Source organism: Populus euphratica, unplaced genomic scaffold, assembly GCF_000495115.2.
Source record: "Populus euphratica unplaced genomic scaffold, PopEup_1.0 scaffold32.1, whole genome shotgun sequence".
In the NCBI taxonomy this organism is placed as follows: Eukaryota; Viridiplantae; Streptophyta; class Magnoliopsida; order Malpighiales; family Salicaceae; genus Populus; species Populus euphratica.
This window is the reverse complement of record NW_011499861.1, coordinates 1,922,835-1,941,100: the sequence shown is the minus strand read 5'-3', so window position 1 is coordinate 1,941,100 and position 18,266 is coordinate 1,922,835. Positions and strand designations below refer to the sequence as shown.

General features: G+C 32.0%; 3 protein-coding genes across 3 annotated transcripts in view; 2 read left to right on the top strand and 1 right to left on the bottom strand.

Moving 5' to 3' along the window:
- LOC105124886 (remorin-like) overlaps positions 1–338 on the bottom strand; it is a 4,008-nt gene extending 3,670 nt beyond the window's left edge. Inside the window, exon 1 of the mRNA XM_011025066.1 lies at positions 22–338. Coding sequence (XP_011023368.1) covers positions 22–112 — 91 coding nt within the window. The 5' untranslated portion in view covers positions 113–338. The remainder of the gene's footprint in view (positions 1–21) is intronic.
- Positions 339–4,226: 3,888 nt separating this feature from the next.
- Positions 4,227–9,284, top strand: LOC105124883 (O-glucosyltransferase rumi homolog). Its single transcript, XM_011025061.1, has 6 exons — positions 4,227–4,499; positions 6,430–6,950; positions 7,170–7,362; positions 8,142–8,206; positions 8,371–8,581; positions 8,680–9,284. Exons 1-6 carry the CDS (start codon positions 4,389–4,391, stop codon positions 9,043–9,045), a joined length of 1,467 nt encoding a protein of 488 aa, XP_011023363.1. The 5' UTR covers positions 4,227–4,388; the 3' UTR covers positions 9,046–9,284.
- Positions 9,285–11,596: 2,312 nt separating this feature from the next.
- On the top strand, positions 11,597–13,911 carry LOC105124882 (KDEL motif-containing protein 1-like). The gene is made up of 6 exons (XM_011025060.1): positions 11,597–11,811; positions 11,891–12,417; positions 12,562–12,754; positions 12,836–12,900; positions 12,986–13,196; positions 13,301–13,911. The coding sequence occupies exons 1-6, from the start codon at positions 11,728–11,730 to the stop codon at positions 13,649–13,651; spliced, it is 1,431 nt and encodes a 476-aa protein (XP_011023362.1). The 5' UTR covers positions 11,597–11,727; the 3' UTR covers positions 13,652–13,911.
- Positions 13,912–18,266: the final 4,355 nt, after the last annotated feature.

Here is an 18,266-nt window from a genome sequence, read left to right as displayed (position 1 = left end):
GGGGGGGGGGGGGAGCCGTAACTTTCCCATCGGCCACGTCACTTTTAGTTTCCACTGGAGCTGGAGCCACGGGCGTTGCAGCCTCTGCCTTCTTCACCTCCTGCTCTGCCATCTCTTCCTCTTCAGCTTCTCTTCAACTATACAGTTAGCTCGAGAAAATCTCTATTTGGCAACGTCAATAATATTATCTCGTGGCCTTTATAGCTGCAAACAACGTGTGTCGCATCACTGCTAGTTATTTTACTGTTGATTTATGAACCGTTGATCAGAACACGAGAGTAGTGGTTTTTTGGATCAAGCGGTGGGTGTGTAAAGCAGGCATAAAGAAACATTCGCGTAGGAAGCGTGGAAAAATTGCTTTTAGGCGACAGGTAAAAACAGGTAAAGAGAGGCGCATAACAAGGAGTGATGTCGGCATCTGATACGACGACGTAGAGCGGATAAATACAAAACGGGTGAAATGATTGTCCGAGGAAGCGGGGCCCAGTTTAAAGCATAAGCCTGATGACAAGTGTCATGGTTTTATTGCCAACACATCTACTGTCAGAGACCAAAAAAACTATCTTGATGGGAATATATATATAATTAATTATATAAATTTCAAAATTAATAACTATATAAATTTTAACAATCATCATATTAAACATTAAAAAACTCAATCTTAAAACTATAGGAAAAAAAACCCATTAAAGCTAAACTTTTACCACCACACCACCTAGTAAATATAGAAAGTTTGATGGGATACTTTTGAATATATTGCTTGTATGCTTGCACCCCATGTTTCATCGCCTTCGAGGCCTTGGGTCCAAAATTCACTCTGTTGCTGCAAAGTGCTGACAACAACTATAGAATTACCCATGTAATATTTCTCCTCGTAGATTTGGTATGTCGTGAGATTAAAATTATAGGGTTTTCCAAGTGGCATGTTACCGTTTCAATCTCTTTTAGATTATTATCGTTAATCGTGGTGCTAGCAAAAGGCCACCGGATGCCTGCTGGCTGGCGACCATGTGCGGCATGGGACCCCAAAAGGGGCGGTTGCTTTCACTGCTGTCATGTGGAGGATTATGCCGATGAGTGATGACTAACTGGCAAAGCACAGCAATGAATCTGCTTTTGAAGGCCAAAGATGTTAATTTGCATGCCCTACTGCCTTGTCATGCTTAATCACCTTCTTTGATTGAATTTCCTCTTTGTTTTTTTAGGGAATATATACTTTAATTGGATTGTTAGCGATAGTCTGGGAATACAATTACCATAATCATAAAATCTAACAGTTTTCTTCTGGGTAACTTCATGTTTGTCCCCGGCTTACAAATCTTTTCTCAATTGGGCTCCTAACCTATATTTTAAACCAATTGGGTCTTAAATGTGTCCAAGGATCCCTACATGCACCCTTTCTTCAAATAATAAACGGTAGATATTCTCGCTGACAGAAGGATGGAATGGAGAATCTCTTATTACATTAGGGACTCAATTGGTGAAATAAATATCTTGGGATTCAATTGAGAAACTTTTATGGATTGGGGGCTAAGTCGAGTTTATCCTATTTATGTATTTCTCTTCTTAGCTCGTCAACTAGGGTTGAATTCCAAAATCAAGTGGAGTAGATGTGGTGTTTTTTTATGCTCCAGCATGTGTCGAGTAAAATAACATAGTTATCCTAATTAGATTACAAGTGAAAGGGCTTACGATGGTGGAAAATAAAAGGAAAAATAAAACAATTCACACGTTAAATGCTTTTAGAGTTCGGCGGAGAAACGGTGGGGGTTTATTGAATTCCAGTGAGCACATTGATGTGACTTTCGACACGAGTACGGTGGCACTGTCCCACTCCCAACTTTTGTTTGGCTCGACAAACTAGAATCAGAAACAATGCACCTCACCTCATGCTCTGTTACTATGATCGACGATACTCCTCGAGAGTCGTTGTAATTTGACAAGATTTTCCTTTTCCCCGAGGATAAACGAAACACAATTGCTCGTCATTCAAATCTAGGAATTAAATTCCTCGCAAATGGAGTTTTAATGGTTCGAAAGACAAAAGTATCATTCAGACTCGAGAAACAACATCCATGCCCGATTTTCTTTTTTTTGGGGTTTTTCAACGGTGGTTGGAGGTTTTTGTCCTCGACGTCCAAGAGTCAGGTCAGGACGAAAGAAATCCATCTTAAGACACTTCGTGCCGTCTACAATTGAGGGCTCCATGATTGCCACTTTTGGGGCTTTCAACGACTCGGCAGAAAAAACAAACAAAGAAAAGTGCCGCCGAGTTTTATTTGCAATTCAAAATGGTATCTTATCGTAATATTAAAAATAATTTTTTTAAAATAAATAATATTATTTTAATATATTTTAAAATAAAAATTATTTTTAAGAAAAACTGTAATAAATGTTTGAACTTATGCCATGTGTTATTTGTACTGAGCTTTGCGACTTAAAACTTGAACTCTAAGATACCTAACTTTTGGGTTGGACCATCTTTTATTACATCCTGGCCAGTAGGTTGATTCACGCGCTAGGGGCCCGATAAGGATCCTCTTTCATCCTACGGTATCGGATTCAAGTTGGTCATTCTCTTCTTTCTTCAGAGCGATTAATTATATATATGCTAAAATGAGACAGGCATTCACATCCACACAATACCACTATGGATTCGCACATGGTTTTTTTTTTTTAAAATTTGATTTTTTTTATATTAGTTTTATTTGAGATTCATTTTGATAATTTGTTTTGATAGAATAAATGTAAGGCTTTTATAAAGTAAATAATAATAATAATAATTTTATCGTTGAGTTGTTGCTTAATTTTGTATAAAAAAATATTAATTTTTTTTTAAAAGGATTTAAACTAAAAAAACTACAATTAAAAATAAATAAATAAATCACCAGCCTCACTAAAGTGTCATTGCCACTACGTGTAGCACTGGAAAGAAACTCCTACCAAGACCATTCCAATGAAACTAATGGAGGCTGTCATTGGGGCTTGGAAGGAGCTGCACTTTCCTTCTCAATGCCCAACCTTCTTCACCTGTTGTCGTTTGGGTTACATATACTATATATTTTTTTAAAAAATAATTAACCTTTAACTCTCTAATAACTTTTAAATTTAATCATAAATTTTATTCATTCCATGAAAATGAAACTAGAAAAAAATAAAAAAATATAAATAAATAACTCAACTAGATTAACTTGTTATCATCATGTCATGACTTGTGTCATGAAACTAGTGGATTAACTTTGATTAACTAAGATGAAAATAATATGTCATCATCTCCATATTAATAAATAAATATCATCTTAAATTTTTTTAAAATCAACTCATGTTTTTACATGTCATATAGATTATCATGGGACTTGCTAAATCAAATACATTATGTTGTGCTAATTTCCACACGATTTAATTTAAAACTAAAACTAAGTAAAAAATTAGATGGAGATGTTTCAAAGTTAACATGTTAAGCTGGGTTTAATGAAATTCACAAAGAACCCCTTCCCCTATCTAACTATTTATTTTCTTAGCATTAAAAAAAACATTATTTTAAAAAAAAAATTCAAATTTCATCATTGTATAATTGTTTTTAATCATATTAAGTTTGAGTGTATTAAATACCATTATGCAATCAATAATTATAATTCCAATGGAATCAGGGTTTAAACAACAATAAAATATTGCGTGGATGTTTTGTTATTTTTTAATAGTGAATGAAATTGAGAGAAAACAAAATTTGATGACCATAATGGAAATTTATTTTTTAAAAAAAAAAAACAAAAACCAATATTGTTCATTGACCAGTGCCATCAATAGTGAAATGTGAGAGATAATACAATAAAGAACAGCAAAAACAACGTTTTCATCTGGTTGTATTGCTTGATATAATGTATAATAATTACAAGTACAGTCAAGCCCTTGTGTGTATTTACAAAAACCTTAGCACCCAACCTATTTAGATGTATCATCTCAGCACAAATTAGCTTGATTTTTGTTCTTGATACACCACTCCAAGGGCCGCAAATTGGTGCAAAATAATTGATTCAACACACTAATTTTCCGATGAGTTTTTTCATGATCATCCGAAACAAAAGAAAACTCATAGAGGTATTGTGTACTTTTTAATTATTTTTAGATTGGGAACCAAACCGATCTACGAGGAAATGTTTGCCAATTCTAATCAGGAAATACTTTTAAATTTGTATCACACATCTTTCATTTATTACCCGATTATTGCCTAGCACAGTATACTTCTAAACCCAACGCAATAACAACGTGACATCAATATCCATGTGGGGAAACTGCTGTTGCTCATCAGCACCAAGGAGAGAAGAAACTTACATCTAGTGATTTTTTATGGTGATACACTTCATCGTTTGCAAGAAATAGGGAAGAGTATGATTTTTATAAACACTTTCCAAGCCATGAAGAGATCATCAGCTTCAACAATTCTATTTCTTTTCTTCATCATCCTCCTTGCCGGTGCTTTGTGTTTTTGGATTGACATTGTGAGTTTCTCAGTCCATTTTCCTCCCGCTCTGTCCTCATCTCTCTTATGAATCTAACATATGTAAAGATCATCTCATGTTTTTGGAATTAAAAAAATATTATAACCAATCCTATTAGATGTCTCAATTAGTGGGAGGGGATTAGCTTTGAACCTATAACTCCTTTATGGAGATATTTTATAGGATGTATTTTTCCTCCTTTTCATTTCCTTTTTCTTTGTGTGTGATGCAAACATAAGCTAATACGATGACATCAACTACACAAAAAACAAAGAAAGATTTGATGAGTGAAAAGAGTTAATTAAAAAAAATCAAATACATGATAGTTGTCTTCTAAAAAATTTATAAGACCTTTAAATAAACAAGAAAGCCCTACTTTTACTATAAATCAACTAAAAGTTTAAAAACCTAAAGAAAATTAAAAGAGAATCCAAGTTAATAAATCCAAAAAACCCTAGAAAAAATAACAAAATTGATCAAATAGTAATTTTTTATTCTAATTCTAAGAGATTCAACAATCCAATAAGCAATTAAGTTATTTTTTATAGGAAAACTATACATAGAATTACCAAAAAATATATGAGTTCAATCAAATGATTAAATCTCTTGTAATTGTCATTTTAAGGTTTTAACCTAGTATGATATGACCAAATCTATCTCAACATATGTGAAATCATTTACATGATATAACCAAATTAAATCTATATATGGTCGTATTAGATTCTCACCAAATATTTAAAAATTTTAATTTTAATTTACAAGCCCGATCACATCAATATAATAACCTATCTTGAAATGCTAATCCACTTTTCAATCTTTACACCTTTATTTATTTATTTATTTAATAACATATAAAATCATCATCATGTCATGTTTTGGAAGCACAAGAATAGTTTGGTATGACAATGAGCCTTGTAACTTATTGGTATCCATGTCTTCTTCCCACCTAAAGGTTATATTAAGTTTGAATATGTTGAATTGTGGTTTAAATTGGTGAGGTAGTTTGGGTTAGATTGATAATTATATGGTGTGTTAATATAGTCTTGCAATATAGAATAGAATTTAATTACATATATCAAATAAGAATGGAATCTACTGACATATTTTGTTATTGAAAAAAAAAAACATTTCTTAGAGCTGGATTTGAAGTATTTTTATTAATGAACGAAATACTGCTTTTCTTTATGTAATTGGATTTTAAATAATGAAATATTTGTATGAATGATTGATTATTGGTAATAATTCTTATATTTGATAGTGAAGTTTTTTATGAAGTAAATTTTGTCGGTCAAATGTGAGGTTTTTGCACCAAATAACCTCTCTTACGAAAAAGAAGAAGAAGAAGAAGAAGGAAGCAATCAACTTATTTTTTTATTTTAAAAGTAACTTGGTATTAAATCCAAATCAATTTTTAATTTGTACAACATTCCTAATTTCTCATTTTATTGTGACTATTGAATCTGAATTTGTTTGTAGGGAGGCATGTTTATGCATGGTAGAAGTTTCATATGTGTATAATAAATAAGACTTTTATAATAAAAATAATTGAGCTTATAAAACAGATTCCTTTTGTTTTTAATTGTTTCGATTAGTGATTAGAAAAGAGTTAGGCCAGCAAGAGGCGGGATGGAGTTCTATAAAAATATTTTTCCAATGTGCTTTTTTTAATTTTTTTTTTTATATAGTAAGAGGTGTTTGTAGACCAGTTTACATTAGTGATCAAAATTGAATTTCATTCATGAACGATCTTAAGAATGTATTCCATAGCAGACTAGTACATTAAGAAATATTTATGAGCAAATAAATCTTATAATGAACGAGATTAAACCTCAGATCTTCGGACAACACAAAACCATATGGTAATTGCTTTAGTTTTTGGTTTGTATTATGACAAATGTACTTTACACATTCATCTTTCTTTGATTTTCAGTCTGTTATAGTTGCTGTGCCTCTCAGTCTGAGAAATCGTTTTACCGGCAGACCAAGGACGTCGACCGAGTTTTCACTCAATTGTTCCAATCAAAGCACAACCACATCATGCGTTGGAGCCAATGAATCATCAGCCATGGCATGTCCAGGTTTTTTCCGATGGATCCACGAGGATCTACGGCCGTGGAAGGATACGGGAATCTCAAGGGACATGCTAGAAAGAGCTAAGAAACATGCACATTTTAGACTGGTGATTGTTGAGGGCAAGGCTTATGTGGAGCACTACAGCAAGCCCTATCAAACAAGAGATGTGTTCACAATATGGGGTATTTTGCAACTTCTCAACTTGTACCCTGGAAAGATACCAGACTTGGAGCTGATGTTTCGATGCGGAGATAAGACTGTGATACAGAAACATGATATCCAGGGCTCCGATGGCATGTCGCCCCCAGTACTATTTCAATATTGTGGACACAGCACAGCGTTGAATATCGTCTTCCCTGACTGGACATTCTGGGGTTGGTGAGGCTTCAAACATGCTCCACTCTACACATCTCTCCAAGCACCGTTGGACAATCGTGACCGAGTGGCACATGGAATGTCAACATATCATGCACGAATTACTCCAATAATTGAGATTCAATAATTGAATCATTTAGAAATTTTCTTCCCTAAATATATAGATTTTTTTTCCAGGAAAACGTTTTTGGAAATTAACTTTCATTTTTATGTTTATGGCAGGGCCGAGACCAATATAAAACCTTGGAAAATTGTGCTAGAAGGAATGGTTGAAGGAAATAAGAAGATTAAGTGGCAGGACAGGGAACCATATGCTTATTGGAGGGGTAATCCCCATGTCTCTCCAAATAGGGAAGACCTTATGAAGTGCAATGTCTCGGACAAATATGACTGGCTTGCTCGCCTCTATGAACAGGCAAGTTTTCTTGACCATAACCCTATGAATTTAGCCGAGTGGAAGGTTTTTAACTCACAAAAACTAATAGAAGAACATATTATGTGCTCCTTGATATGAAATAGAGAAATTATTTTGTGAAATTATTTAAGTAGACTAAACCCAATATTTAACATTAAAAAAAAAAACCCAATAAAGCAGGAAGGCCTTTTACGTAGTTGTCTTGTTCATGCTCTCAAATTTCTTATTCATAAGCATTGTACATGTGTTTGATTTTCTTCTTGGCCCTCAAGTTTTTTCTTTATCTTCGAGCTATGGATTGATTCAATTTGGTCATTAATTTTTTGTTTTTATTCTAGGTTTTTTCGTTCTCTTGAGCTTTCATTTTTACACATACCCGAGGAGTCGGAAATTGTTCCAGGATATAATTTCATGGTGATTTTACAGGAGAAGGTTTTAAAATGTTTTAAAAGGCAACTTAAAAAAACCGTGATTAAATTTGACATTGCGAATAATTGACAGTTTTTTCCATGTTTATTGTCAAAAGATGCTTAAATCTACACTCTAGTGCTCCTTCAATTTTATTTTTATTTTTATTTTGATCCATTCTTTTTTTCATTTTCCTTCTCAGTCCCAAACTTTATTTCTTTGCATTTCATCTACTAAGTCTTCAAAGGGTTTCTTCTTAGAAGTTTTCTTGGTCATTTGACTCATTAATTTCAGTTTGATTATGTCTTTAATTGTCATAATAATTTAAATTTCCCGAAATAATTGTATAAAATCCCGTTATTTGTGTTCAGAACTGGGGTAAAGAAAGGGAGCGAGGGTATAAAGATTCAAAACTAGAAGAACAGTGCACCCACAGGTATGTCCCAAACTCTCTCTTTTTTAACTGTTCTCGTATTTATTTATTTATTTTCTAATCCTTCTCAAGATCACTACTAATTTTTTTTATCATTAAAAAAAATCACTACTGCTTGTTTTAATGATGGAATTTTATATTCGGTTTGTGTACCGATTTTGGTGAAGATACAAAATTTATATAGAAGGGAATTCATGGTCAGTAAGTGAGAAGTATATCTTAGCATGCGATTCCATGGCTTTGCTCATAAAGCCCGAGTACTACGATTTCTTCAGTAGAAGCATGGAGCCAATGCAGCACTACTGGCCCATTAGGGCTAGCAACAAGTGCAAAGATATCAAGTTTGCTGTAGAATGGGGCAACAACCACTCAGTTGATGTATGTATATGCATGCAAGACTCCCTCTAATAATTTCTATTAATTCATGAAAAACAGCAGATATTGATAGATCAGTCCTTTTCTTTGATTAATTACAGGCACAGGCCATTGGGAAGGCAGGAAGCAAGTTAATTCAGGAAAACCTGAAAATGCAATATGTGTACGAGTATATGTTTCATTTGTTCAAGGAGTATGCAAAACTCCTGAGATTCAAGCCAAAAATTCCGGCAGGCGCCATCGAGGTCAGTTCTGAATCTACGGCAAGTTCTCTGGGTGGTTTATGGAAAATGTTCATTTTGGAATCAGTGGTGAAGTCTCCCGATGATGCACTTGTTCCATGCACTGCGCCTCCTCCTTATGATGCTCACACCCTTCAAGATTTATTTCAGAGGAAAGAGAATGTGAGGAGGCAGGTGGAGATGTGGGGGGATGAATACTGGGAAAACTTGAATAAGAAACAGTAGAAACCTGTCCACCCTTGAAGGGAGCAAATAGAAATATAACATGGAGTCATTCCATATTGTTTTTCCCTTGTATTTTTGTAGGATGTCCATCCTGCTCGGGGGTAGGGAAGCTCCTTTAATAATGAAGTTATATTTCTTGAAAGAATCGAAGGCATCTGACAATGTATGAAGTAAACTTTTAATAAGCTTGGATTTTCCATATACGATATTTAATTGGCTTCGAAAACTCTTTTGGAGAAGGGATTGGCTACTGTTTCAAAAGATATTCCGTAAAACAAGTTCAATGTATAAGATATGAGATTCTCCGGTGCCCATTTTAGTAATTAAGGATACAAAATAAATGTAATGAGGAAAAAAGAAAGATAAAAAATGTGAAAGAATTTTCTGTATAGTTGTGAGTAAATTTTTTTTAAAAAAAAACAAAGAATAAAAAATTTAAATGGATTTTCAAAATTATTTTGGAGAACCAAGTGAGGGAAAGAGAAATATAGAGTACCCTAAATTACCAAAAGTATGTGTACATGAATTCACTCGTGCATCAATTTTTTTAGTCTATGGTCTATATTAATTAAGTTCATTTTGACTTTGATCAAATATAATTTAAAAAAATATTAATTTAAAGATTTAAAAAATCATTTTAAATAGGAGAATATGAAAATTCTCGAAATTGTATATATACTTTTATCTGAATTATTCAGAAACTCACCCATAACTCGTCCAAGTAAAGCGATAGTGTTGCGCAACCATTTAGATAAAGCGTCGTGTATAAGATTCCCTTTTTTCCTTGTTGGGAAGCTTCTTAAAAGTAAAACACCTCGTTTAATCTTTGCTCTTCCAGACTTCCACACTCCGGTTCCTGATCTCAGGCAACTGGCAAGGCCTACGTGACCGGTCTTTCCTGATGTGGTTCATAGAGGACGGGAACGTTCTTTTCCTCCCTTTTCTATGGTTTATTCTATTCCTCGAAGAAGGAAACGATGCAAAATGTTTAATCTTTGCTCTTCCAGACTTCCACACTCCGGTTCCTGATCTCAGGCAACTGGCAAGGCCAGGCCAGGCCCGAGCTAGCCATGTCAGGCAAGACCAGCATCTGGTTTGTTTGTTTCTCCACCGCTAGGATTTCCATACCAAATACATGGATTGTAATGGGAAATTTTATGGCGTTTGTCGAGGAAGCGTGAGGAGCGGTTCTTTTTCGAGTATATTTTGAAGAGAGATGTGGATGGATTAGTTTGTTTCTCCACCGCTAGGATTTCCATATCGTGAGGAGCGGTTCTTTTTTGAGTTTATTTTGAAGAGAGATGTGGATGGATTATAAGGTTAATTTTGATATTTATAAAAGGTGATAAGAATATGTTTATTAAAAAATATTTTTTCCCTAAAAGCGATAAATTAGAAGAAAAAAGGCAAAAGTGCGTGCTTTCTTGATTGTGTTTTCATAAAATTCTTATAAATTTAAAATGTTCTGAGTGTTCAAATCACAAAATATAATCATAATATATTTTGGACAGCGGATTGGATGGGAGAGCCAGCATCGTGAGCAACATTATGCTTCTTCTTCTTTTTAATTCCTAATGTCAAGCCCACTAATTGAGTTCCGTGCTTGTCAATTAATGAAGACATTTTCTATTAACTCCGGGAAAGTGGACTTGCAATATCTCGATGGAAAACTTGAACTGCGACTTGTAGTGTAGTTACCGACGAGGTTATGGGAGTTGAAACATAGTTATTATTTAAAGTAATTTTTTATAAATATATTAAAATAATTTATTTATATTTATATATCAAAATAATTTAAAATTTTAAAAAAATTAAACAAAAATAATTGAATTTTAACTAATCTCTATTAGGATCACACTCCCAAACTAGAATTTTTTTTTTTAATGGGCCTCTTTATTAAAATTTTTGGCACATTGACCTTTTTTTTATTATTATTATTATTATTATCCATTGAAGTGAAAATTATAAATAGAAAAGGTCAACCATACTTGTTCTTTTTTTTAAGGGGAAAGCAAACAAAAAGAAGAAAAAACCCAACATCATAAAATATATAATAACATGCTAAGACTCCCTGATCAACCCTATTATAATGATTTTAACGCACATATTTAGGAATAATTAATTGAGGGTGTTTGTTTTAAAAATGTTATTCCGTTTTTATTCCTAACTATATCTACATATATAGTTAAATATTTATTTTGAATAAATTTGAAAAATAAGAAATGGTAATAAAGGAAATATAGGGAGAAAAAGTGTGTGTATGTGTTACTTTTAGAATTGATACTTAAATTAAGACAGCTAAAATTAAGAAATAGGATGATTAACATCGGACGAAGAAATAGCTCGTTATCATTGTTAGGCTTCTCTGATTGTTTATTTTTTTACTGTTTTTCATACTAGCAGCATTTTTATATAGGAGTTGATTCCTGTTGTCTGTAGATGTCCTAATTATAAATTAGAATTCACCTCGAATATAATCTTAATTTATGCATCGATTCGCTAGATAAATGTCAACGTAAGATAGTCACCTATGTTCTATTATGTGGTCTCTAGGATCCCTTCTTCCTCTCGAGCCTGGATGATTGCCATGGTTTGGTCAAGGATGTAATTCTTGGGATTCAGCAGGAGCTTAATCTGGCGCATAATCATTTCTTAGAAGAGTTCAGTAGAGTTTGTCAGCTAATGAAGAGATGGGGTTCGCCAGCTGTTTTCTTCTTCTTCTTCTTTGTCCTCCTGCTTGGAGCTTTCTTTTACTGGGTTGATCATGTAAGTCGAACCCTAGATAGCTATATATTTCTGTTTCCATTTGAACACTTCCCTGATAAATTTATTTTTATTTTTTCAGACTATTATTACAAGTATCAAAGGACATAAGAGATCCCCCAGCATAATTGAGCTCCCGCTCAAACGCTCCCTCAATGGAAGCATGGAGCAATCACGCGTGTCCACTTATCCAGTGATATTCAGGCCTAACAACTTATCATCCACAGCATGCCCGGAGTACTTTCGGTGGATCCACGAGGATCTAAGGATCTGGAAGAGCACGGGAATCTCAAGGGCCATGGTGGAAAGAGCTAAAGATTATGCACATTTTAGATTGGTGATTCTCAAGGGAAAGATTTATGTGGAGAAATATAAGAAGTCATTTCATACAAGAGATGAGTTTACAATATGGGGTATCTTGCAACTGCTAAGGTTGTATCCTGGAAAGGTACCAGACCTGGAACTTATGTTCTGGTGTGAAGACAGGCCTGTGATCCTGAAGAAAGATTACCGAGGAACAAATGCCACTTCGTCACCATCCATATTTCAATATTGTGGGCATGAGGATGCTTTGGGCATTGTCTTTCCTGACTGGACCTTTTGGGGTTGGTAATTCCTCGGAACCTTTTGCATTATTCTAGCTTGAAAGTCAAATTTCCCTTCTGAGTGGGTCTTGAGTGGATCCAAGACAATTTAGTGACTTCATCTCAAACTCTTTGTTAATAACACACACTTTAATTTATTTTTGGTCAGGGCTGAGACCAATGTAAGCCCATGGAAAACCCTGTCCAAGGACTTAAAAGAAGCCAACAAAAGGACCAAGTGGAAGGATAGGGTACCCTATGCTTATTGGAGAGGGAACCCAAACGTGGCTGCATCTAGGAGACAACTCATGTGGTGCAATGTTTCTGATAAATATGACTGGAATGCTCGTCTCTATAAACAGGCAAGCTACATAGTTTAAGATTATATGAAGACTTGTTGAGGTAATTATAGTCACTGTAATAACTTCATTTTCTGTGTTCAGGATTGGCGTACAGAGAGTGAGCAAGGATATGAACATTCAAGATTGGAAGACCAATGCACACACAGGTATAGGCCCGTTAGTGCCAGAAACATAAACTAAACACTCGTTTTTTATTCCGAGTGTAAGAAAATCTAATCTTTGCATTCGTAGGTACAAGATTTATATAGAAGGAAGAGGATGGTCAGTGAGTGACAAGAATATATTAGCATGCGATTCCATGACTTTGTTCGTAAAGCCCGAGTACTATGATTTCTTCATCAGAAGCATGGTACCGTTGCAACACTACTGGCCCGTTAGTGCCAGAAACAAGTGCAGAGATATCAAGTTTGCTGTCGAATGGGGCAACAACCATACTGATAAGGTAGTAGAAATGTGCCTGATGTTCAATTTTTCTCTTTTCACTGGTTTTTAGTCACCAGTAAAGTTTAATGCAAACGCAATGCTTGTTGCTCATAAATTTTGTAGGCACAGGCTATCGGGAAGGCAGGGAGCAAGTTTATTCAAGAAAATCTAAAGATGGAATATGTGTATGATTACATGTTTCATTTATTAACAAAATATGCGAAGCTCTTAAAATTTAAACCGAGAATTCCTGAAGGGGCAGTTGAGGTGTATTCAGAGACTATGGCACGCCCTCACAGAGGTTTATGGAAGAAATTCATGGCAGAGACTCTGGTGAACTTTCCTAGCGATACACTCCCATGTACAATGCCGCCTCCTTATGAACCTCGTACACTTGAAGCTTTTATTGAGAGTAAGGAGACAATTACAAGGCAAGTGGAGAGGTGGGAGAAAGAAAATTGGAAAAAAAGTTAATTAAGAAGCAGCAGGTTCTTCATCTCTGATACGGGCATTGCATTTACATTTTGAATGGATGGTCACTGAACAACGAAACATTTTGAAGAATAGAGCTCCAAAAACAATAGATTGATAGAACAATATATCTTGCATACTGCCCAAACCTGTGTTTCAATCCAGTAAGAAGCCCTATAAGTTTTGGGTTACACATGGGATTAGGCCTTCCTACTCTAAAATCTCTTCTTTCATGTCCTCTGTTTGAATCCAAAATCCAAGTCTCCAAGGGATGCTTCATATTTCTTATTAGACTAAGCCCGTTTATTAAGTTATCTTAATATATTTTTAAGTAAAATAGAGAGGTGACAGAATCATTCTATGTCTGACTTCCAAGCTTTTTTACAATAACCTATTAGATTTCCTCATCAATCTTGAATACAATAAAGCGGTAATTGATTAAATCTGAAGCTCTACTTACAAACGATTAACACTTGATAATCTGTTTAAGTACTTTTTTACTCTTCACCAATAGTATTATTAATGAGTTTGATACATTTTACCCTTTCAATTATGTTTTCTAGCTTTTGGGCCGTATTGATTTCACGAGAGCTAGTAAATGAGGCTTTAGCTCATTATAAATAAAAATTAAAATATGCATGAAAGGGTGTGATAGAAATTATTTTTTCAAATATTTTTTATTTAAAAATATATTAAAATAATATTTTTTTTAATTTTTAAAATTTATTTTTTACATCAAAACATTAAAATAATTTAAAATTCAAAACATTTTAAAAACAAGGTTAAACCTCATTGTCTAATTTAACTTTGTAATACAACCTCAGTTGTAATGCCTCCTATATACTACTATATTACAACAACTATAGTCCATGAATAATGCAATTTATTAATAATGAAAATATTTATCATAGTTTTAAAATCTAGTTTGATATAATAGATTGATTTAGGACTAGTTAATATAAAAAAATAAAAAAAATTAAAAATATAGATGATTCAGTAAGACTTGATTAAAATTCTAATTGCAATATATTAATTATTTATTTTTTTAATTAAAATAATATTATTTTAATTTATAAAAAAAGTTAGAATTAACTCGGGTGATTTGTGACTCAATGAAAACCTAATAACCTGGATAAAATCTATGAGCTGATTAAAAACTCTGATACGTAGCAAACCGATTGAATTTCAAAATTAAGAAGCTTGCCCCTTCACTAGATCCAAGCTCATTCCACTATAATTAGTTGCTTGCAACTCGAATTGAATTCCATCCAATTCTCTCTTGAATCTGTCTGTCTTTTGCATAAAGTATCTGACTCCTAATTTTTGAAGACAGAAATGGAAAGAGAAAATTTGTTGTTTTGCTTTCTGCAATGAAGAAAATTCTGATTTTTTTTTATTAATGCAAAGTGTAGCATGGACAGATTTCCTCAACTTAAAGTTTTATAGTTTTAATATATATATATATATAATGTGGGCTCTCAAACTTATAATTCATAATGATAGGGAAAGCTCAAAACTTTGATAATTACTTTGAGAAGTTCATAACTCATAATCATTAATTCTCTCCTGAAAAGCATCCTACAAAGTTATTTAAATATAAGAAAATTATTTTAATTAATAAGATCAAGACTCCTAATCGAAATAGAAAAAAATTCAAAAAATACAGGGAAAATAAAGAAAGTTCTTCTAAATGCTTAAATGCCTTTATATAATTAGGTATTTAGAATTATTGGATAAAATTTTATTTCAATTCAATAAAAAAAATTATGCTTATTTTTTCTCAGATTTTTTTGTTTAAATCTTTTAAAACTCTTTAGAACCTAAGATTATTTAATGAAGAAAAAAAAATAATAATTAAGGAATAAGGAAGAAATATCCCTCGGGTAAGGAAGGAGAGATTTTCATGTGAGAAATAAAGTACAAGGGATGGTCCTTGGTCGTGTCAACATGCTTTCAAGTTGCCACGTTGCAAGGCGTTTTAGATACCTTCTGACCTCTACATATTTGCGTAGTTATTGGAGTGAGGATCATGTCGTTGGAGTTTGGGTTGTCAAGGTTTCAAATGTTCAATTGACATGTCGTTATTTCCATTCTACAAATTTTTTCTTAGGCATCGCCTAGGTATGCCTCGACCTTAGACAAACATTCAAGCAGCGTTCGATAAAACTGTGGCATTTTCTAAAAGTTTAAAATAAGTTTTTTGGGTTTTATCATTAGGATATCTTTGAGTTATGGAATTCTTTAATTTTTAATCAACTTTAGATAAAATCATTTACACTACTCAAGCAAGTAGTAATGATTGAAAATAAATCTTAGGATTGAAAACTAAAATATAATTTATATAGTGAATTATAATTTTAGATCTAAAAAAAATTAAATAGAGATTTGAATGAATACATTTATAAAATTATCTTCAAGTATAAGATATAGTATTATTTAAGAGATAAATTAATATTTTAATATTTATAAAATTTTCATGTTTATCTATAAATAAAATATTATGTCTCTTATTTTGTACACAAAACACAATATATAACATCTAAAAAATATAAAAGAAAAAAGTTAGGACTCAAAAACATCTCTTTCTTTTAAAAAAGTTTAGAAGATTTCTCATTAATAATTTATAGAATTATTATTAGAGGCCAAATAATTGGACGACTTTACAATAACTTAATTTTGAAGCAATTATTTAAAGTTGAAAAGAAAATTCAATCTTCAAATAATCTTTGTATAAGTCTTAAACAATTCCAAATTTATTAAATAGGATCTTTAGATTCTTGAAAATTTTTTAAATTTATTATTTTTATTGTTTATATGTGTTTTGAGAAACCCAACAATGATATAGAGTTATTATTAAACCATTAGAGTTATTAATTATACATTTTAATTATTATTGATGTTAATTGAAAATTAAATTTGTATACAAAAATATTTTTACAAAAAATATTTTTCTCTCATTATTTTTTTAAATAACATTTGTTTACTGTTTTTTTCAAATCTAGCTGAAATATACACACACACAAGTGTGGTAGCGACACCATACTGTGTGAGATTCTGAGACCACTGTTGTGCCACCAGTAATAACACCAGATTTGTTGGCACTCGTTATTGGCATGAGAGGTAAATAGCCTATGGTTATTGCCCTGCCAATTACGTTGCTGGTTCTTTCATCGGTAGTGAGCAGGGAACCCATAGCAGTAGTTGGACAAGAAAAGAAAAACTTAATCCAATTTTAGAGTTTTAGGGTTTAAAATATGAATTTACCCCTGTTATTACAATAGGGTATTTCAGAAAGAATTACGATTCTATTACTAGACATGTAAAATATTGATCTAATATTAAAATTGAAACCTAAAATTAAATTAATTATAGAATTAATTTTCTTAATTGGATAAAGACTGAGTTAAAGTGTTCAATTCCATTTTTTCCTTATGTTATCCTAGTTGGATTAGGATTTAATTAAAATATTTTAGAAAAATATATTTTTTTTCTAAATAAAAAGAGTTTTAAACTGAGAAATTTTATTTAATTGATCCTAAAATAGTTTAGAATGTTAATACAATTTTTAATATGATTATTTTTTTTTATTAAACTTTGAAAAACTAGTTTTTCAAGAAAATTATATCAAATAAAATTTATTGAGTTTGGAAAATTGTCAAATTATATTTGATTCAATATTTTCATGTGTTAAAAATATTATTTTAAAATTCACGTGTTAAAAATATTATTTTAAAATTAAACATAAGAATAAAAGCATACAGTATTTTTTTTATTATATATATTAAGATGTTTTTATGCATAATGAATAATTATGGTTATTGAAGACCAATTTGATTGTGTTTTTTAATGGTTGAATGATTGTAATATTAAATAGAGTTCTTGTATCCTACTTCTGCTTTATTTTTCTTTAGGGGTTGTTAAATTATTTTCTCATATAATCCCTCTCGAATGTAACTCAATATTTCTTATACAATCATGTAAAAGTTTTGTAATTTATAAATATAAGAATTTATATAGAAAAATCTATGTCGAGTGACACAAAAGGTTACAACCATGATACTTGTAAAGAACTTATGAGGATTTGCAATAGCTATCTGGATTCTGACCACCTAATTTTCTTTGATAACTCAAGGGAATTAGTTTAGATATGTCTATAATTATCTTATTAGAATGACATGTTAGAGGTGTATGTTTATATATAATTGTTATGTATGATATATCACTAATGTCATGGAATAAAACTTAATTAAAATAATAAATTTCTTATTGATATATAAAGTATATATTTTTTTTTGTTCTTACCTAGGTATCCTCACACTTTTAATACTGTAAACTCAACATGGATATGAATGTTTGATACTAACATGTTTTGTATTTGTTATCTTGTTCACTTTTAATACTTTGCTTGTTAAAATGGTTAGTCTAGATTTGTATTGTATAACACTTGGTATAACAAATAGTTGACACTTTCATAGCCCAACGGTATGGTATAACTGACACTTGTGCTATAAAAGAAACTTGATTTGTTATTAACATAACTTATAATCATGAATACCTGACAATATTTACAAGTATTAGCATTATCCAAATAAGATAACTAATGTAATCATGTTAACAA